General features: G+C 41.3%; 1 protein-coding gene across 4 annotated transcripts; it reads right to left on the bottom strand.

Moving 5' to 3' along the window:
• Positions 1 to 9789: 9789 nt before the first annotated feature.
• VCPKMT (valosin containing protein lysine methyltransferase) lies at positions 9790 to 18214 on the bottom strand. Of its 4 annotated transcripts, XM_003901773.4 has the most exons (6): positions 17736 to 18214; positions 17518 to 17628; positions 17285 to 17357; positions 15752 to 15871; positions 13733 to 13837; positions 9790 to 10855 (listed from the first exon to the last, which is right to left on the bottom strand). In XM_003901773.4, the coding sequence occupies exons 1-6, from the start codon at positions 17999 to 18001 to the stop codon at positions 10841 to 10843; spliced, it is 690 nt and encodes a 229-aa protein (XP_003901822.1). In that variant the 5' UTR covers positions 18002 to 18214; the 3' UTR covers positions 9790 to 10840. The 4 variants fall into 4 exon arrangements, with proteins under 4 accessions (XP_003901822.1, XP_009209765.1, XP_009209766.1 ...); XM_009211501.3 differs by lacking the exon at positions 13733 to 13837; XM_009211502.3 differs by lacking the exon at positions 15752 to 15871.
• Positions 18215 to 18446: the final 232 nt, after the last annotated feature.

Raw genomic sequence — 18446 nt, 5'->3', positions numbered from 1 at the left:
GTTGCAATTTTTTTTCATATGCCTCTCATTACAGATGTAAGAGCTGCTTATGGGTATGGAATGCATCTTATTATTTGTCCCTAGTATCGAAAAGAGTATTGATAGGCATCCCTGATACCTAGCACAGTGCCTGTCCGCTGAATTGAAGGAGTAAATAAACGTGTTGAATGTTCAGAAAAGTCATTGAGGGTGGATTTGAAAATGAGAGAAGGGAAGAGAATTAAAATGTCTTCAGGATTTTAAGTTCCGGGATACATGGTGCGGGATGTGCAGATTTGTTACGTAGGTAAACATGTGCCATGGTGGTGCTGCACCCATCAACCCATCGTCTAGGTATTAAGCCCAGCATGCATTAAGCTATTTATCCTGATGCTCTCCCTCCCCGCTGTTGAGGATCTTTTATGTCAGGCGTTATTCCAGACTCTTTACACAGAGGTCCTCAGCTTTGAGTTAACTGTGGAGAAACTTTAACAGCAAAAAGCCGTATTTCATTTGCTGTCCACTTGACAGTATTTTGAGGAGTCTCGGGGAACTTCTTTGCTAAGTTCTGTTCCTGCCCTCTGTGGCCTGCACTAGTCTGCTGCATTGGGACCTTCGTGTTTTCAAAAGGGGAATTATTTCTTTCATTTTGCTTTTTGTATTGCATTCTGCTGGAAAGTATCAAACTAGTGATGCCCTATGCCTCATTAAAACCTTACGGGGATTTATTTTTTATTTTTTATTTTTAATAAGAGCAACCTCTCAATTATTTTCCCCTGTGGCTTCTCTCTTCCTATGATGAAGGTAGGGTCTAAAAGACGTGGTGAAGATGTCTGGTTGGAACATAACAGTAAATAATAGGCACACACCTAAACTTGGAATCCTGCATAACAACTGAGGATTGTTTTTCCTGGACCACTTATGTGTCATTTACTTGGGATGGTTTCTTGTACACTTCTCTAGTTTGCAAGAGTTTACCAGTCTGGATTCTCAGAACAAACAGTTTTGACTTAAGCTGAGGCAACTGCTTATCTGGTTTAACCATCACCACAATGTTAGCCAGTAGATATTTTCATTTTACAGAAAGAGAAAGTAACATGCAGGGTTTAACTTGCTCAAGGACATACAGGTAGATTAGGTGGTAATCAAGTGAGCTGTTTTCTCATAAAGCTTGGGAGCATAAAGGGAAGGTGATCGGATTTAGAACTGAACTGGAGCTGTCTTCCAGGGCTAACTGGGAATATTGTTCCTACCAGCCAGACTATGCCTCTCCTGTTCTTTGGACTCTCAGGTTAACAAGCAGACATTTCACAGGGAACAAGAGTAACAGACGGACTGTGGGTGTCAGATACGTGCTTGAGAGTGAAGAGTTTTGAACAACAGAATTAAAAAAAAAAATCCATCCACTGCAGTGGCTCGCACCTGTAATCCTGGCACTTTGAGAGGCCAAGGTAGGTTGACTGCTTGAGCCCAGGAGTTCAAAACCAGCCTGGGCAACACAGTGAGACCCTGTCTCTACAAAAAGAAATATTTTTGTAATTAGCCAGGCATAGTGGTATGTTGCCTGTAGTCCCAGCTACTGGGAGGCTGAGGTGGGAGGACCATTAAGCCCAGGAGGTCAAGACTGCAGTGAGCTATGATCATGCCACTGTGCTCTAGACTGGGCAACAGAGTGAAACACTGTCTCAAAAAAAAAAAAAAAAAAAAAAAAAAAAATCCTTGTAACAAGATTTAGAAAGAAAATAGCTATTTTAAAACCACATTACTGGCTAAGTAGGTAATCTCAGTACTTTGGGAGACCGAGGTGGGTGGATCACGAGGTCAGGAGATCGAGACCATCCTGGCTAACACAGTGAAATCCCATCTCTACTAAAAATGAAAAAAAATTAGCCGGGTGTGGTGGCGGGCACCTGTAGTCCCAGCTACTCGGGAGGCTAAGGCAAGAGAATGATGTGAACTCGGGAGGCGGAGTTTGCAGTGAGCCGAGATTGCGCCACTGCACTCCAGCCTGGGTGATAGAGTGAGACCCCATCTCAAAAAAGAATAAAAATTTTTAAAAAAAGCATATTATTGTACCTACAGTCATAATTGTAATCCAAAGATATTCTGAAATCCAAAGATATTCTCTCTGGTTAAACATTTATTATTTGTGGGAGTGTGAAACTTGTTTTTCCTGTTTTTAAGTTTGAAGAAGCCAGTCCTTTGTTCCACGTGAATTATATGCCATGAGATTACACTCATTCTAAACACAAGTATAAAGTTTCTCATCTAAGCTTTGTATAAAAAAATAGTAATTTGTATATGTAGCACTTCAGTACATTGCTGTACTGTGCATGCAGCACAAGCAGGTTATCAGGACACATTCCTTAAAAGAACAAGGTTGGGTACTGAATGTAGATACATGAGATTGTTTGTACCGTATACATAAAACTCGGGCAATGATTTATCAAACAATCATGAGCCAACACAAGCACCTGGAACTCACACCGTTAATGCCTGCACTTCAGCAGATTAACAAATCTGAGTTAAAGGTAACTTTTAAAAAATTATGGCCGGGCGCGGTGGCTCAAGCCTGTAATCCCAGCACTTTAGGAGGCCGAGACGGGTGGATCACGAGGTCAGGAGATCGAGACCATCCTGGCTAACACGGTGAAACCCCGTCTCTACTAAAAAATACAAAAAACTAGCCGGGAGAGGTGGCTGGCGCCTGTAGTCCCAGCTACTCCGGAGGCTGAGGCAGGAGAATGGCGTGAACCCGGGAGGCGGAGCTTGCAGTGAGCTGAGATCCGGCCACTGCACTCCAGCCTGGGTGACAGAGCGAGACTCCGTTTCAGGAAAAAAAAAAAAATACTCAAGGCCAGGTACGGTAGCTCATCCTTGTTATTCCTAGCAATCTGGGAGGCCAAAGCAGGCGGATTGCTCGAGCTCAGGAATTTGAGACCAGCCTAGGCAACACGGCCAAACCCCATCGCTACAAAAAATACAAAACTTAGCCGGGCATGGTGGCACGTGCCCATAATCCCAGCTACTCAGGAGGCTGAAGTGGGAAGATTGCTTAAGCCTGGGAGGTGGAGGTTGCAGTGAGCCAAGATTGCACCACTACACTCCAGCCTGGGTGACAGAGGGAGACTCTGTCTCAAACAAACAACAACAAAAAACCCAAAAGTATTTAAAAGCACTGACCCATCAAAAGACTGTCAGTGGTACCTCATTAGAACTAATAACCTGACTGGCCAGGCGCGGTGGCTCACACCTGTAATCCTAGCACTTTGGGAGGCCGACGTGGGCGGATTGCCCGAGCTCAGGAGTTTGAGACCAGCCTGGGCAACATGGTGAAACACTGTCTCTACTAAAATACAAAAATCAGCCGGGCGTGGTGGCGTGCGCCTGTAATCCCAGCTACTAAGGAGGCTGAGACAGGAGAATCATTTGAATCCGGGAGGCGGAGGTGGCAGTGAGCCGAGATCACACCACTGAACTCTAGCCTGGGTGACACAGCAAGACTCCATCTCAAAAAAAAAATAAAAACAAAAACAAACTGATAACCTGAAAGGAATTTGTTAACTACTGAAACGTTTAAGCCTATAAAAACTGCATCTAGGCCAGCTCTTTTACAAACATTTTAATTTTGCTTTGCAAGGAAGAAGAAATATCACTGTTTTCAACCTATGAAAATTAAAAAATGTGAATTCACCAAAAATAAGTTACTGTATTATAGGTAATGTATAAAGCTTTCTAAAAGTTAAGACCACGTATTTAGCATTCACAACAATCTTTTCCATTAATTGCAAACAGAAAGGGCTTGCAAGTTTAATATAATGCAGAAAGCAACTTTGCCCAGCCCACTGCTCATGGGCCGCATATGGCCCAGGACATCTTTGAATGTGGACTAACACAAATTTGTAAACTTTCTTAAAACATTATGAGATTGTTTTTGCAATTTTTTTTTTAAGCTCATCAGCTATCACTAGTGTATTTTATGTGTGGCCCAAAGGCAATTCTTCTCCTTCCAATGTGGCCCAGGGAAACCAAAAGATTGGACACCCCCTCTGAAGTAAAGCCTATGTGCCACTTTACACTGGCTGATGGAGAAACAGACACAATCCAAGGCTCTCTCATTCTGGTCTGTTAGTAAAGACATGGTCAGGCAGCCTGAGGAATTAGTTAAGTCTTGCATCCCACACACACACTCATTACACAGTGAAAGATTATTTAGGCAAGAAGCAACTGCTACAAACATATTTTAAAGTCACATTGCTCTTTTGGAGTTAATAAAATATTGTTATGCAGATAGATCAAGTCTCAGACTTCAGAAAAATGACTTTTTGCTGTACTTTAATAGCCTGCTACCTAACTGGTCTCAGGTTTAGCAAAGAACCGTGGAAGAACTGAGTAAGGGTCCAAGGCGGTGGAAGGTTAATCTTGGAGCTCCAGCCAGCAAATCCAGGCTCCTATAAATGGAAACGAGGATTTGCTCTGTGCCTATTGGCCCTTTGAATGCTCGTGGCAGTTGTTTTCAAACTGTAAAAATGAACAGCGAACAAAAATTTTCTTCCCTGTATCTTTATTTTTCTAAAATTGTTTATTTGTTTAAATAACAGTACATGTTGTGTAACAATGTTCTCAACCTCCTCCCATCCCAGGTGCCATTCCCGCCGTGACTGGGGAGCTATGTTTACATGCATCCTATACTCTCAAAAATATACCCAGATTTCACACTGCAACAGATAAAATTGACTTGCATTATGCATATTTTCTAAGTCCTCACCTGTAATTCCACCCCAACTACAGTCACATTTATTGAACACTTACTATATGCCAGGTACCTAAGTACATTACATGTATCTGACTAATTTAATATCCACAGCAACCTATTATGATCTTTACGTTGCATATGAGGAAACTGAGGCACACAGAATTTAAGTAACTTCAAGGTCACACAGCTAGTAAGTGGCAGCACTGGGATTTAAACCCAGAAAATCTGGCCTCAGAGCCTCTGTGCTGACACTGCAGAATGCACGTGAGCAAAATATTATCATGGAGATAATTTGCTCTACCATATTTTAGGTTTATCATTTGCAAATGATAGCATCTTGTTATTAATAATCAATGACTTAGAATGTATCTCACAGTTGATGGGGGCTCACTAGATATTCACAGAACTTCACCAATACCTAAGAACTTCAATGTCTTGAACAACCCCAAATGTCTAATGGTTTAAACTTAACTGGTGAAAATGCCTTGAGAATTTATTGCTTCCCTACCCAATATTATGGAAAGTAAAAACTTAGCTTTTCCATTAATTTTCAGTAAGATATTGTTGCAACAGTTTTCTTTATCTGTATTTCTATTAGAGTGAAGGTCCTTATGGTATGAAAAGTGAATATTCTCCTCTAACAATGTTTGTTATCAATGAATCAAAACTCTTTCAAATCCTGATGTTTCCTGAGAAAAAAGAAAACCCAAAAGTCAAATACCTGGCCTGTGCCTACAGGACTGTGGGAACCAAAGACAGAGCTTCAGCCTTTGGAAGTAAGAACACCACTTACTCTACTGAAGAAGAAGAAAAAAAAAAACTGCTTTGAAAAACTAATTAAAATGAGAAGTTTTAAGTGTCTCAGATGTAAAATCCTGATTATGTAAAAGGTACTTTCAAGGTGAATTTAATTTTCAGAACATCACTTGAATTAATTTAGCCTGTTAAATATATGTCTTCTTTTCACAGAAGATATCAATAGTGGAGAAAATGTTTTATGAATTGTAATAACGTAGCTTTATGAATGATATTCAAAAGGCGTATCAGAAACGGAAAGATAAACCAAATACAATTTTACAAGAAAAAAACTTGTTTTACTTACCCTGTGTTATCTTCTGAAAGTAACTCAGAAGGTAGGCTTATTTTTTTAATCTAATTTCGTTCACCTTTAAAATGTGATTGCATTTCAAAGTAGATTCTATTTTAACAACTTCCTTTCTATAAAACATTTGAAGACAAAGTCAAGCAATGCCATCTACAGGGAGCCTTTAGAACAACAGATGTTTCTATAACCCATACTTTTCTTTAAAATACCTATAATCTGACATATCATATTTCACATCATTTAACAAGGAAATTTTCAAAAAAGGTAAAAAAAAAAAAATTAAAAGATATGCTGTATAAAAAAAAATTCCCTGCCGGGCGCGGTGGCTCACGCCTGTAATCCCAGCACTTTGGGAGGCCGAGGCACACGGATCACAAGGTCACGAGATCGAGACCTTCTGGCTAACACTATGAAACCCCGTCTCTACTAAAAATACAGAAAATTAGCCGGGCGTGGTGGCGGGCGCCTGTGTTCTCAGCTACTCAGGAGGCTGAGGCAGGAGAATGGCGTGAACCCGGGAGGCGGAGCTTGCAGTGAGCGGAGATCGCGCCACTGCACTCCAGCCTGGGCGACAGAGCAAGACTCCGTCTCAAAAAACAAACAAACAAACAAAAAACAGAACAAAAATTCCCACCATCATTCTAGATTAGTAGTTCTTACTTAAAAATAACCTAGGCCGGGTGCGGCATCTCACGCACATAATCCCAACACTTTGGGAGGCTGAGGCGAGTGGATTGCTTGAGGTCAGGAGCTCAAGACCAGCTTGACCAACATGGTGAAACCCCATCTCTACTAAAAGTACAAAAATTAGCTGGGTGTGGTGGCAGGTGCCTGTAATCCCAGCTATTCCGGAGGCTGAGGCAGGAGAATCGCTTGAACCTGGGAGGCGGAGGTTGCAGTGAGCCAAGATCGCACCGTTGCACTCCAGCCTGGGTGACAACACAAACAACAAAGAAGTAATTTCATTTCCAACTTCACCAAACATATGATCCGTGGACCCTTGGTTGTAAACTGTGGCAGATTAAAATGCAAAGCTATGCAAACTCAGAGAGGTTTAAAGTTATAACTGGTGTACAGCAGAGACTCAAGTCATTGGAGACTAGATCTGCAACAATTTTTAACTGTGGAATCCCCCTTCCTTCTTGATTAGCATCACCTTTGCCTTCTTGGCCAGATTCTCTAAATTTTCAGATTATATTTATAGTCTATTTCAGTTTTCAAAGCTCAGTTCTGTTTATTTTAAAACCTCCTATTTCATACAAGATTCCACATCGGATTCAAAGTGGTTTTTTTCCGTATGTACTATAGGCCCACTCTATTCACAGATGGTTTGCTTTTTATATACTTTCTTCTTTCTTTGTTCTCTTCTCCTTGGGAAGTAGATGCTAAAAGAGGTTTCCTTGTTGCAGTGGTTCTCAATTTAAGGCTAAACATTAAGACCATCTGGAACCCCTTAACAAAAATACTATGACTCTGATTAAACTGGACTGGGATAGGGTTTTGTGTGCTTTTAATTTTTCACGTGCAGCCTGGTTTGAGAAACACTGCCTTAACTGTGGGATTGCAACCCTTTCCCTAATTGGCTATAACTGCATTCTGGTAAGTGGTTTACGGGCTCCACTGTGCAGAGGCAAGCCATACTCGCCCAGAGGCCAAGGCATTGGCAGTCCCTTGGGATTTGGGAATTAGCTATGTCCTGGCTGAGCCCCAGCTGGTGGCATCACCTCATCTGTTGCACTTGCCTTTTAAATGTCATCCCCTCCTTCATATTGCAGAAGTCTTCTAACCCTCAACTCCTGCATCATTTCTCAGGCTGGCAGGGTGCATCTTCAATACCCCTCAGCCTTACAGTTCCCACATCACTCCTCCAATTCTATCTCCGTGCTTTGGAATCTGCTGCTGGTGCGTAAACACAAAGCCAACCAGTAAGAGAAATACTGGTCTCCCATACTTGCAAGCATCTTGAATCTCTAGTAACTTCCTCAGGCCTTCCTCCTGTGGTTTTGTTTTTTCGAGATAGGGTCTCACTGTCACCCAGGCTGGAGTGCAGTGGTGCAATCATGGCTCACTGCAGTCTCAACCTCCCTGGGCTCAGAACCTCCCACATCAGCCTCGCTAGTATGGATGGGACTACAGGCGTACACCACCACACCCAAGTAATTTTTTATATGTTTTGTAGAAACAGGGTCTTGCTATGTTGCCCAGCCTGGTCTCAAGCTCCTTGGCTCAAGTCATTTGCCTGCCTTGGCCTCCCAAAGTGCTGGGATTACAGGCATGAGCCACCTCACTCAGCCTCCTCCTGTGGTTTGTGAGTGCAGGTACAATCTGTTACTTCTCCACATTTGAAAGCCCAAAAGACTAAATTACATTCCCTAACAATGGACTCCACCAAGAGGAGACCTCTTCCAGGGCTCCCCAGCTGTCTATGGAATAGTGGTTGGTGATGGAGCATGTTCTCTGAACTGGCAGCCTTCAGCTAAACCCTGTAGCATTCACTGGGCCTAACCACCACTGGTCTAATCTTAGAATGTGAGGATTGGCACCTTATGACTTCAGTTTTGGCTTTATTCCAGAACAGGAAAGATATCCTATTTGACTTTTTTTTTTTTTGAGACAGAGTCTGTCACCCAGGCTGGAGTGCAGTGGCTCCATCTCAGCTCACTGCAGCCTCCACTCTGGGGTTCAAGCAATTCTCCTGCCTCAGCCTCTGAAGTAGCTGGGATTACAGTGCACGCCACCATGCCCGGCTAATTTCTGTATTTTTAGTAGAGACAGAGTTTCACTATGTTGGCCAGGCTGGTATCCAACTCCTGACCTCAGGAGATCAGCCCGCCTCGGCCTCCCAAAGTACTAGGATTACAGGCGTGAGCCACCATGTGGGGCCTATTTGACTTTCAATTACAAATTTCCTCTACAGTCAGTACTTAGGTGAGTTCTCCAGAAGCAAACAGAGAGGAATGTACGCAAACATTTATCGAGATAAGGAATGGGAATAGCCGAACAGGAAGGGGGACGAAGTCAAGCAAGACTGTGATTTTGGCAAAGTTGCATAGAGGCTGACTTCAGGCTGATTCCTCCAGGAAATGAGTGAAATTTCATTTTTCTGAACTAAAAGAGCTGGGTTTTCATATAAGTGAAATCAAGGGCTAAACTAAAATAAAGTTCAGGCTGAAGACACACAGATAGTGTGTATTAAAAGAGAGCCAGGTACAGTGGCTCATGGCTAGTAATCCCAGCACTCTGGGGAGCTAAGGAGGGTGGATCACTTGGGTCCAGGAGTTTGAGACCAGCCTGGGCAATACGGTGAAACCCTGGCTCTACAAAAAAATACAACAAAGCTAGCCAGGCGTGGTGGCACACCTGTATTTCCAGTTACTAAGGAGGTTGAGGTAGGAGGATCACCCGAGCCTGGGAGAAGGCTGCAGTAAGCAAGACTGTGCCACTACTGCACTCCAGCCTGGGCAACAGAACAAAACCGTCTCAAAAAAAAAGTAGAGAGAAAGCAGGAGGGCATAAAAATTGGAGGGTGAAAAGACATTTAACTAACCTGGGTGGACTACTATAGTCAAGGTCAAACTTATTTTTACAAATTTCATAATGTTATAAAACAAGCTAAAAAGTGGTCATTTGTCCTAAGACATCATTAATAACAGCTAGCACTATCTGTACCTCACAAAGCACCATACGTTTAGATTATACTGCCTTGCAAACTGCTTAATGAAATGCTAAGGGCAGTATGAACAAAATATTTTGCGGGGGGGGGGGAACCCCAAAAATCAGCAATGGAGACTTTTAAGATTGAAATAAACCTGAAAAGAATGAACTGATTTCTTGACTTCTATCCTTAATGTCTCTAAATAGGACTGCTTTTGCTCTTTCTGGAAAGCAGTTAACTGCTTAGATGTTTACTTTCTTCAGAGGTATTTCTGAAATTCACAAAGTCACAAGGTCTCAAAAACAATGTTTATTTTAAGACGTAAAATGTACCATCTAGCACCAATGCCTGTAAATACCAAAATTCTATCTGGTTACTACTCTTTGGAACAAATATGATTAAAGTCCTTGACAGATTATTGTATATGAGCAAACGGCTTCATAACATAAAACAGAGACACAGAACAAAAATTCATTTGGTATATACATACAGAACTACATTTGTAGTTATTCAAAAACCTTTCACTGTTTCATATAAACAATACCAGTATTTTTAAGCCAGATTTTCCTGGAACATATACATAAAGAAAAGTACATGAGCCACGTAAGTGCATAAGCCTGAAACTGGTCTATTCTCACTCCATTATCAAATGAAATATCTGTAAAGATATCTTTTGTTCCTCCAATCTTCTGATTTGTCTTCTTAGCAACTCATTACAATATAATTTACTGATTAAATCACACAGATATGTATGGTGGAGGAAAAGAAAACTTTGGCTAATATAAGTACACAAGACAGTATCTCAGTTCTTCTTAAAATTAAAAGAACATTTAAGTATTAACAATATTTTAAAAGAAATGAAGTGGAAAATACAAATGATAAATATTGTATAATTATGTACAAAATGAAAACCTGTTAAACTTTGGAGACAAACTAAAATTTACTAGTTTGAATTTAAAACATTATATAATAGTAGACAGTTCTCTTCAGAAATTTATCTCTAGTTTCCTGTAAAAGGTCAAGTCAATCATACTGGTTCACTGTTTTTGGCAGATTTTAGCCTCACCTCAAAACCAATTTTTATTTGAATAACTGATTCCCAACATTTCTTTTAAGTAGAACTTGATGCTGAAGTAAGTAACCTAAGCTAGATTCAGGGCCATTGGCAGGCAGGCAGGTAAGCAGGCATTTTTCGTATTGCAGGCAGCCCATTGTGGTCGTCATTTATACATCGGCTCTCTAAGGATGTGCCAGAAAAAAATCTGTGAACACAATCTTCCCATGCTGTATTCACATCTTTAGTTCACCCAGGTTGTTAGAGGCTTGGGTAAAATGATTAAAGGCTTCACGATGTAAATTTCTATAAGAAAAAAAAAAGGAACTTAAAAGATTGATTTACCACAAACTATTTACAGGGTATTTAATAATGCCTAATAGGCCTCACAATGCCTAGTATGCCTAACAGTGGTTACGTGCAATTTAAGTGAACAACCATGCATGTTTATAGATGGTTCCTCGCTGACACCTAACAGGCAAGTGAAGAAAGAACAGATGTACTGGACATTATCAAAATTAAAATACTTGTGCTTCAAAAGACACACCATAGGCCGGGTGTGATGGCTCACACCTGTAATCCCAGCACTTTGGGAGGCTGAGGCAGCAGAGCACTTGAGGCCAGGAGTTCGACACAAGCCTGGCCAACATAGTGAAACCCAGTCTCTCCTAAAAACACAAAAAAATTAGCCGGGCATCATGGCACATGCCTGTAGTCCCAGCTACTTGAGAGGCTCACACAGGAGAATCACTTGAACCTGGGAGGCAGAGGTTGCACTGAGCCAAGATCATGCCACTGCACTCCAGACTGGATGACAGTGCAAGACTCTCTCAAAAGAAAAATAAGAAAATAATAAAGAAAATAAAAGACACACTATCAAGAAAATGAAAAGACAACCCACAGAATGGGAGAAAATATTCACAAATCATGCATCTGTAAGTGTCTAGTATTCAGAATATATAAAGAACTCTCACAACTCAAAAGCAAAAAGACAAATAAATCAATCTGAAAATGGGCCAAGCATTTCTTCTAAATACAGAAAAGATACCCAACATCATTAGTCATTAGAGAAATGAAAACCACAGTTTAGGGACTATCTCATATCCACTGAGATGGGTATAATTAACAAATGTTGGTAAAAATGTGGAGAAAACTGGAACCCCCTCATACACTGCTGGTGAGAATGTATAATGGTATGGTAGATTTGGAATACAGTTTGCAAGTCTTCAAAAAGTTAAACAGAGGTCCCATATAACCTTGCAATTCCTCTAAAATATTCAAGAGGTCTGAAAACATGTTCACACAAAAATTCGTAGATGAATGTTCATAACAGCATTATTCATCTCATCAATGGATGGATAAGGTGTGGTATAGCCATATAAAGGAATATTATTCAGCCACAAAAAGGAGTTAAGTGCTAATGCGTGCTACAATGTAGATAAGGCTTGAGAATACCGTGCTGAGTGAAAGAAGACAGGCACAAGAGACCACATAGTATGTGACTCGTTACATATGATGAGCAGAATAGGCAAATCCATAGAGAGATTAGTGGTTGCCAGCAGCTGGGGACAGGGGTAACAGGGAGTGACTGCTAATGGGTAAGAGGCTTCTCTGTGGGGTGACGAAATCGTTAAAAATTAGACAGTGGTGATTTACACAACTATTTGAATATACTAAAAACCACCAAATTGTACACCTTAAAAGCATGAATTTTATGGTGAATTACATCAACTAAAAAATAGGTGGTTTTTTTTTGCCAAAAGAAAAAAAAAGCCTTTATATTCAGGAAACACAAAATCTTTATGTCTCCAAAAAAATTCTACTTTTAAAACTGCACAACAGCTTCAGTTAAAACGGATCTCTTAAAGCACCAAGTTTTAATTTTTTTGTATCTTTGGCACCGTGCCACATAAATGTTAATCTGAATAATCCCACTGCTGCCTTTTTACTTAGATTTAGTCCTAACACCTACTTTTGTTCCCTAAAACTAAGTTTTATTTGCTTTTGACTAGAATTCATATAATCAGAAAACTTTATCACAAACATAATCAAAGATGATAGAAAAAAGTGTGGGCTTATTGAATCTAGCATCCTTAATTCATAAAAGTAATCATCTCCCTGCCTTACACTAGGTTACATATACCAAAGGTGCTGGGAATACAAAAATAGATGAAAGGGCCAGGTGCAGTGGCTCAGACCTGTAATCCCAACAATTTGGGAGGTCGAGGTGGGCAGATCACTCGAGTCCAGGAGTGCAAGACTAGCCTGGACAACATGGCGAAACTCCCACTCTACAGAAAAAAATACAAAAATTAGCTGGGCATGGTGGTGCATGCCTATGGTCCCAGGTACTCAGGAGGCTGAGGTGGGAGGATCATTTCTTGAGCCTGTGAGGCAGAGGTTGCAGCAAGCTGAGATTGCACCGCTGTACTCCAGCCTGGATGACGGAGTGAGACCCTGTTTCAAAATAAAAAGGAAGAAATACAATTTTTCCCTCTTTCTACAGGTTCAAACCCTAGGTATCACTGAGGCAACCTGCATAAAATGTGATTATTATACCAGGTAAAACATGCACCAAGAAGGGGGGAGATACATAAATTCTACTTAATTGAGTACATTTATCTTTTATGGACTCATCTGCCTTGCTATATTTCATTTTCTGTAAAAAATTTTTAATAAGGAAAAGTTCACAAAGTTAAGAGCTAGCATTTTAAAATCTCACAGAGATAAAAGAAACTTATAAATAGCTAATCACTTGTTTGAGGTAATACCCAATTATAGAGCTACACAAATTACACCTATGGAAAAGCTGGAAAAGGCCTTTAAAAGAGAAGCTTGGCCACATATGGTGGCTGATGCCTGTAATCCCAGAACTTTGGGAGGCCGAAGTGGGCGGATCACTTAAGCCCAGGAGTTCGACACCAGTCTAGGCAACACAGTGAAATGTGTCTCTACTTAAAAAATACAAAAAAAGAAAAAGGAAAAAAAAAAAAAACCTGGCTTTAGAGCAAAAACCCAAGGCAAGATAGATTATCTTGACACTAAAGTTAGTGCCTGAGTCTAGTGAATCATTATAGCTGTTTCTCCACATCAAAATCAACGCTCATACCACACATATGCCCTGAAATAGTGTCCAGCTGATGAAACCTCCTTGGAGAATGAAGAACTGAGAATGTTATTTACCGACTTTTTCTTTCTGATGTATATAATATGAATATCTTCACTTCGATACTCTTCATCATGTTTTTCCAAAGGAATTTCTTCAAAGTCAAAGTCTAGCTGAAGGAGCTATAAATTTAAGAGACATACTTCAAATTCAGTAATATGAACTGACCTGTGGGTGACAGAAGTCAGAATGGTGGTTATCTTTTTTTTTTTTTTTTTTGAGACAGTCTCACTCTGTCACCCAGGCTGGCGTGCGGTGGTGCGATCTTGGCTCACTGCAACCTCCGCCTCCCTGGGTTCAAGCAATTCTCCTGCCTCAGCCTCCTGAGTAGCTGGGATTACAGGAGTGTAACACCACACCTAGCTAATTTTTGTATTTTTTGTAAAGAAAGGGTTTCACCATATTGGCCAGGCTGGTCTCGAACTCCTGACCTCGTGATCCGCCCATCTCGGACTCCCAAAGCGCTGGGATTACAGGCATGAGCCACCGCACCTGGCCAGTGGTTACCCTTTGAGGAGTACTGCCTGGGAAAGGGCAGTGTGCAAACCTTCCAAGATCCTGAAAATGTCCTCTATCTTTATGTTGGTAATAGTCACTTGGGTGTATACACATGAAAAATTAAGCTCAGCACTTGACTGATAGGTATGCATTTTACATATGCTTTATCAGTAAAAGCTGTTTAACAGTAAGAAATTTTCATTATGAATCATTTCAAAACATGAGCATTTTTCATATTCAAGAAAAACATGAAAACAAAAAAAACATTTTAGTATATGTTACCTGAGGCAGTCATATACCTGCTGTCTCATTAAACCAAAGTAGTCCTTTCAGCAGACAAAACTGCAGGCCTATATAGATGTACCCTCAAAAGCGTACTCACAATGTGACAGTAGATAGAAATCTACTCACAATGTGATAGATTTGTGTCCATAAAAAGGGTTTGGGTTATCACTAGGGGAAGAAGGGTGACAGATACATAAAACCTTATATACTATATTTGCAACTTTGTGTAAGTCTTTTCTAACTACTTCAGAACAAAAAGTTAAAGAAAAAAAAAAGACCCTAAAAATAGACAGTTATCTAGGTTGGAGGTTTCACAAATATGTAGACAAAAACACAGAAGTAAAAACTTATCACTTGGCAACACGGGAAAACCCCATCTGTACAAAAAAACACAAAAAGTGAGTCGGGTGTGGTAATACATGCCTTTTGTTCCAGTTACTCGTGGGGGCTGAGGCAGAAGGATCACTTGAGCCTAGGAGGTTGAGGATGCAGTGAGCCCTGACTATGCCACTGCACTCCAGCATGGGCTATAGGGTGAAACCCTGTCTCAAAACATAAACAAAAACAAACAAACAAACAAAAACAACTTATCACCTGCACATTTTTTTTTTTTTTTTGAGACGGAGTCTCGCTCTGTCGCCAGGCTGGAGTGCAGTGGCCGGATCTCCGCTCACTGCAAGCTCCGCCTCCCGGGTTTACACCATTCTCCTGCCTCAGCCTCCGGAGTAGCTGGGACTACAGGCGCCCGCCACCTCGCCCGGCTAGTTTTTTTGTATTTTTTAGTAGAGACGGGGTTTCACCGTGTTAGCCAGGATGGTCTCGATCTCCTGACCTCGTGATCCACCCGTTTCGGCCTCCCAAAGTGCTAGGATTACAGGCTTGAGCCACCGCGCCCGGCCTCACCTGCACATTTCTATCACGCATTCTCCAAAGGTAATACATACATCATTAATATGTTCCCCAAAGGCAGTATCATGTGGAATAAACACTGAATACTGTTCTTAAAAAGGAGTGGCACCAGTATTATTTAACATTCTTCTGTAGCCATAGATCAACTAATTAGAAATGAAATAAAGGATCAGAAAAGATGAAAAAGGGGAGCTCTGCAGAATCATGGGCTGTGAAGATCCTTTTCTCAGCTTCACACAAACAATGTTTTCCCCATCCAAAATTACCATAAAATACTTGAAGAGTCACATACAGCCTCCCTGAAAGGAAATCACTACAAAGATAATACAGCACTTAATACTTACCTCAAAATATTTTTTCTCAATTTCTGGATTTTTTCCCATTGTTCGTTGTTCATAACAACATATAATACAAGTTTCAAATCCACTGATATCTTTTAGAGTTTTCAGCAATGGCTCCAAAGACTATTTAAAAAAGAATATACTTTTTGTTTATGATTTAAAAATATTTTCTACTCTAAAAGTGGGTTGAGGAGGTAGAGGGATATTTATAGCTCCCCTACAATTTATCCATCTTTGAATCAATCCAACAAAGTACATGTAATTAAAGCTCTAGGCTAGGTGTGGTGGTTCACACCTCTAATATCAACACTTTGGAAGGCAGAGATGAAAGATTGCTTGAAACCAGGAGTTCAAGACCAGCCAGGAAAATATAGCGAGAGACACCCCACCTCCACACACACCTTACAAAAAGTTGAAAAATTAGCCAGCATGCTGGTGCACACCTATAGTCCTAGCTATTGAGGAGGCTGAATGGGAGGACTGAGTCTCAGGGGCTCAAGGTTACAGTGAGCTATGCTCACTCCACCGCATTACAACATGTGTGACAGAGCAAGACCCCTACCTTAAAACAAACAAAAACCCCTCTGTAACTAACGATTGGGTAAGCTCCTCTTAACTAAACCATGTGCTGATTTCCCTTTCCAGAAAAAGGATTCAGACAACTGCATTTTGGAGTTCTCATGGAAAAACAAATGTAATCAATTTTACTCAAGAGTTTAATTTTATGTAATTTAATTTGAGATTTAAATAATCAACAATTTACCCTACAAAAGTTAAATCTGACCCTAACTTGGTTCAATGCTAATTATTTTTAAAATAACTGATGCCCACAACACTACACAAACTGATGCACCTTTTTTTTTTTTTTTGAGATGGAGTTTCGCTCTTGTTGCCCAGGCTAGAATGCAACGGCGCTATCTCAGCTCACTGCAACCTCCGCCTCCCGGGTTCAAGCGATCCTCCTGCCTCAGCCTCCCAAATAACTGGGATTACACGCATGCACCACCACGCCAGGCTAATTTTGTATTTTTAGTAGAGACAAGTTTTGTCATGTAGGTCAGGCTGGTCTCGAACTTCTGACCTCAGGTGACCCACCGCCTTGGCCTCCCAAGTGCTGGGATTACGGTGGTGAACTACCGCGCCCGGCCCAAACTGATATTTAAAGCAAAGAACAGTGAATTATTTACAACTTAATTCTCAATGTCATGGTTAACATGTTCCCTGGGAACAACCAAGGGAAAAAGAGACGATTTTGGCTTTTCGTAACATCCAATTGACAAAATCCTTTAAAATTTTTACAGAAGCCGTGAGTAAAATGCATGTAACACTTTTCTCAACATGCTTCACCAGGCCGGTATGTTAATAATGAGCATATATACAAATGGTCCATGGTGACTTTTATCTTTTCTTTACTGCATCAACTATAAGGCAAATCCCGGATTCAAAGATGTTAAAATGTGAAGAAACGTGTGCTTCAGAATCCATGAAATATGGTTCATCTTCTAAATGAAGATATTTCACTCACTGAATACTTACCTCTTCATAGTATATGCAGTCGGCCATCAGTATATAGTCGGGTGGAGAAGGAAAGCCTTCTATTTCTTCCCCCCTTAAAAATGTCAAACAAATATTTCAATTGTTGTTTTAATAATTCAAAATACTCTTGTTTTATAAAGAACCGAAAAGTCCCATTCCATCCTTTTAATGAAACACAATTTAAAACAAACTACAAATCGATATCTTAAAACAAGCTGAAAGGCCATACAAACCATTTCAGTACCTTGGCTTGAACAGAACCAGTGACAAGATGCTTGTTCATATTAATATTCATCTTCAGCAAGTCTTGCAATTCCTCAAGATCGGTGACTACAACATCAGCCCTATAAAATAACGTCGACTGAGGTGTAAGCACAGGCGGGAAAACCTGTAATCTGGATTTCTCCAGCAAGAAGGTGCCCCCACATCCCGCCCGCCCGTCGGCTCTTACCCAAGGGTAGCGGCCATGAGCCCCACGGCCCCGGTACCCGAACCCAGCTCCAGCACCGACCGCCGGCTCAGCGCGTGGGCCCCGTCGCCAGAAAACTCGGGCGTTTCCAGGTATTTAGAAAGGACAATGGCAGCGTCCCAAACAACACAACCCACGCCGCCGGAGCCATACTGCTGTAGTCGTAGCACCGTACCATCCCGCTTCTCCAAAACGCGCACAAAGCTCCGCAGTGGGTCCTCCAGCGAGGACTCCGGCGTAGCCGCCATCGCGGCCGGCAACAGAAACCGACGCGCGCAGGCACGTCACATCAACGCGCACCGCCCCGCCCTGCGGCTCCGCCCCCTCCCCGCGGCTGAGTTGACGCAGCAGCGCGCGTGAGTTAACAAAGCCCGGAAGGCGGCGTTACCTGGGCGGGGCCGAATGTGGGGCTCCGCCTTTCCCGACGCGCTTGGCAGCCCCCGCTCTACTCTAAATCACACGTTTGGCTTAACGAAGAGGCCGTTTAAATCACTTTTCTTGACAAAACTACTATTATAATCTGCTCTTTAAAAAACAAAGCCAACCTCAGAGTTTACCTAGTTGGAGACTTGATTTACAGAGTAGTTACAAGGCTTAAATGCAAGCAGCTTCCAAGATCCTACTAAAGATGGCTATAATCTCACAATCTTCCTTTTCAAGTTCCTAGTATGCTCCTAGTTTTTTGTATGAATT

This window comes from Papio anubis, chromosome 7 (genome assembly GCF_008728515.1).
Source record: "Papio anubis isolate 15944 chromosome 7, Panubis1.0, whole genome shotgun sequence".
Classification (NCBI taxonomy): Eukaryota; Metazoa; Chordata; class Mammalia; order Primates; family Cercopithecidae; genus Papio; species Papio anubis.
Note: the sequence above shows the minus strand (reverse complement) of the source record. Positions and strands in the feature narration are given on the sequence as shown.

What these genes read in the sequence shown, in the direction of transcription:
- VCPKMT (XM_003901773.4), bottom strand. Translation starts at nt 18,001, where the DNA reads ATGGCGGCTACGCCGGAGTCCTCGCTGGAGGACCCACTGCGGAGCTTT. An exon ending in CTCATGGCCGCTACCCTTGG is followed by an intron (nt 17,629 to 17,735) that starts GTAAGAGCCGAC and finishes GTTATTTTATAG; the next exon opens with GGCTGATGTTGTAGTCACCG. An exon ending in ACTGCATATACTATGAAGAG is followed by an intron (nt 15,872 to 17,284) that starts GTAAGTATTCAG and finishes TTTTTTAAATAG; the next exon opens with TCTTTGGAGCCATTGCTGAA.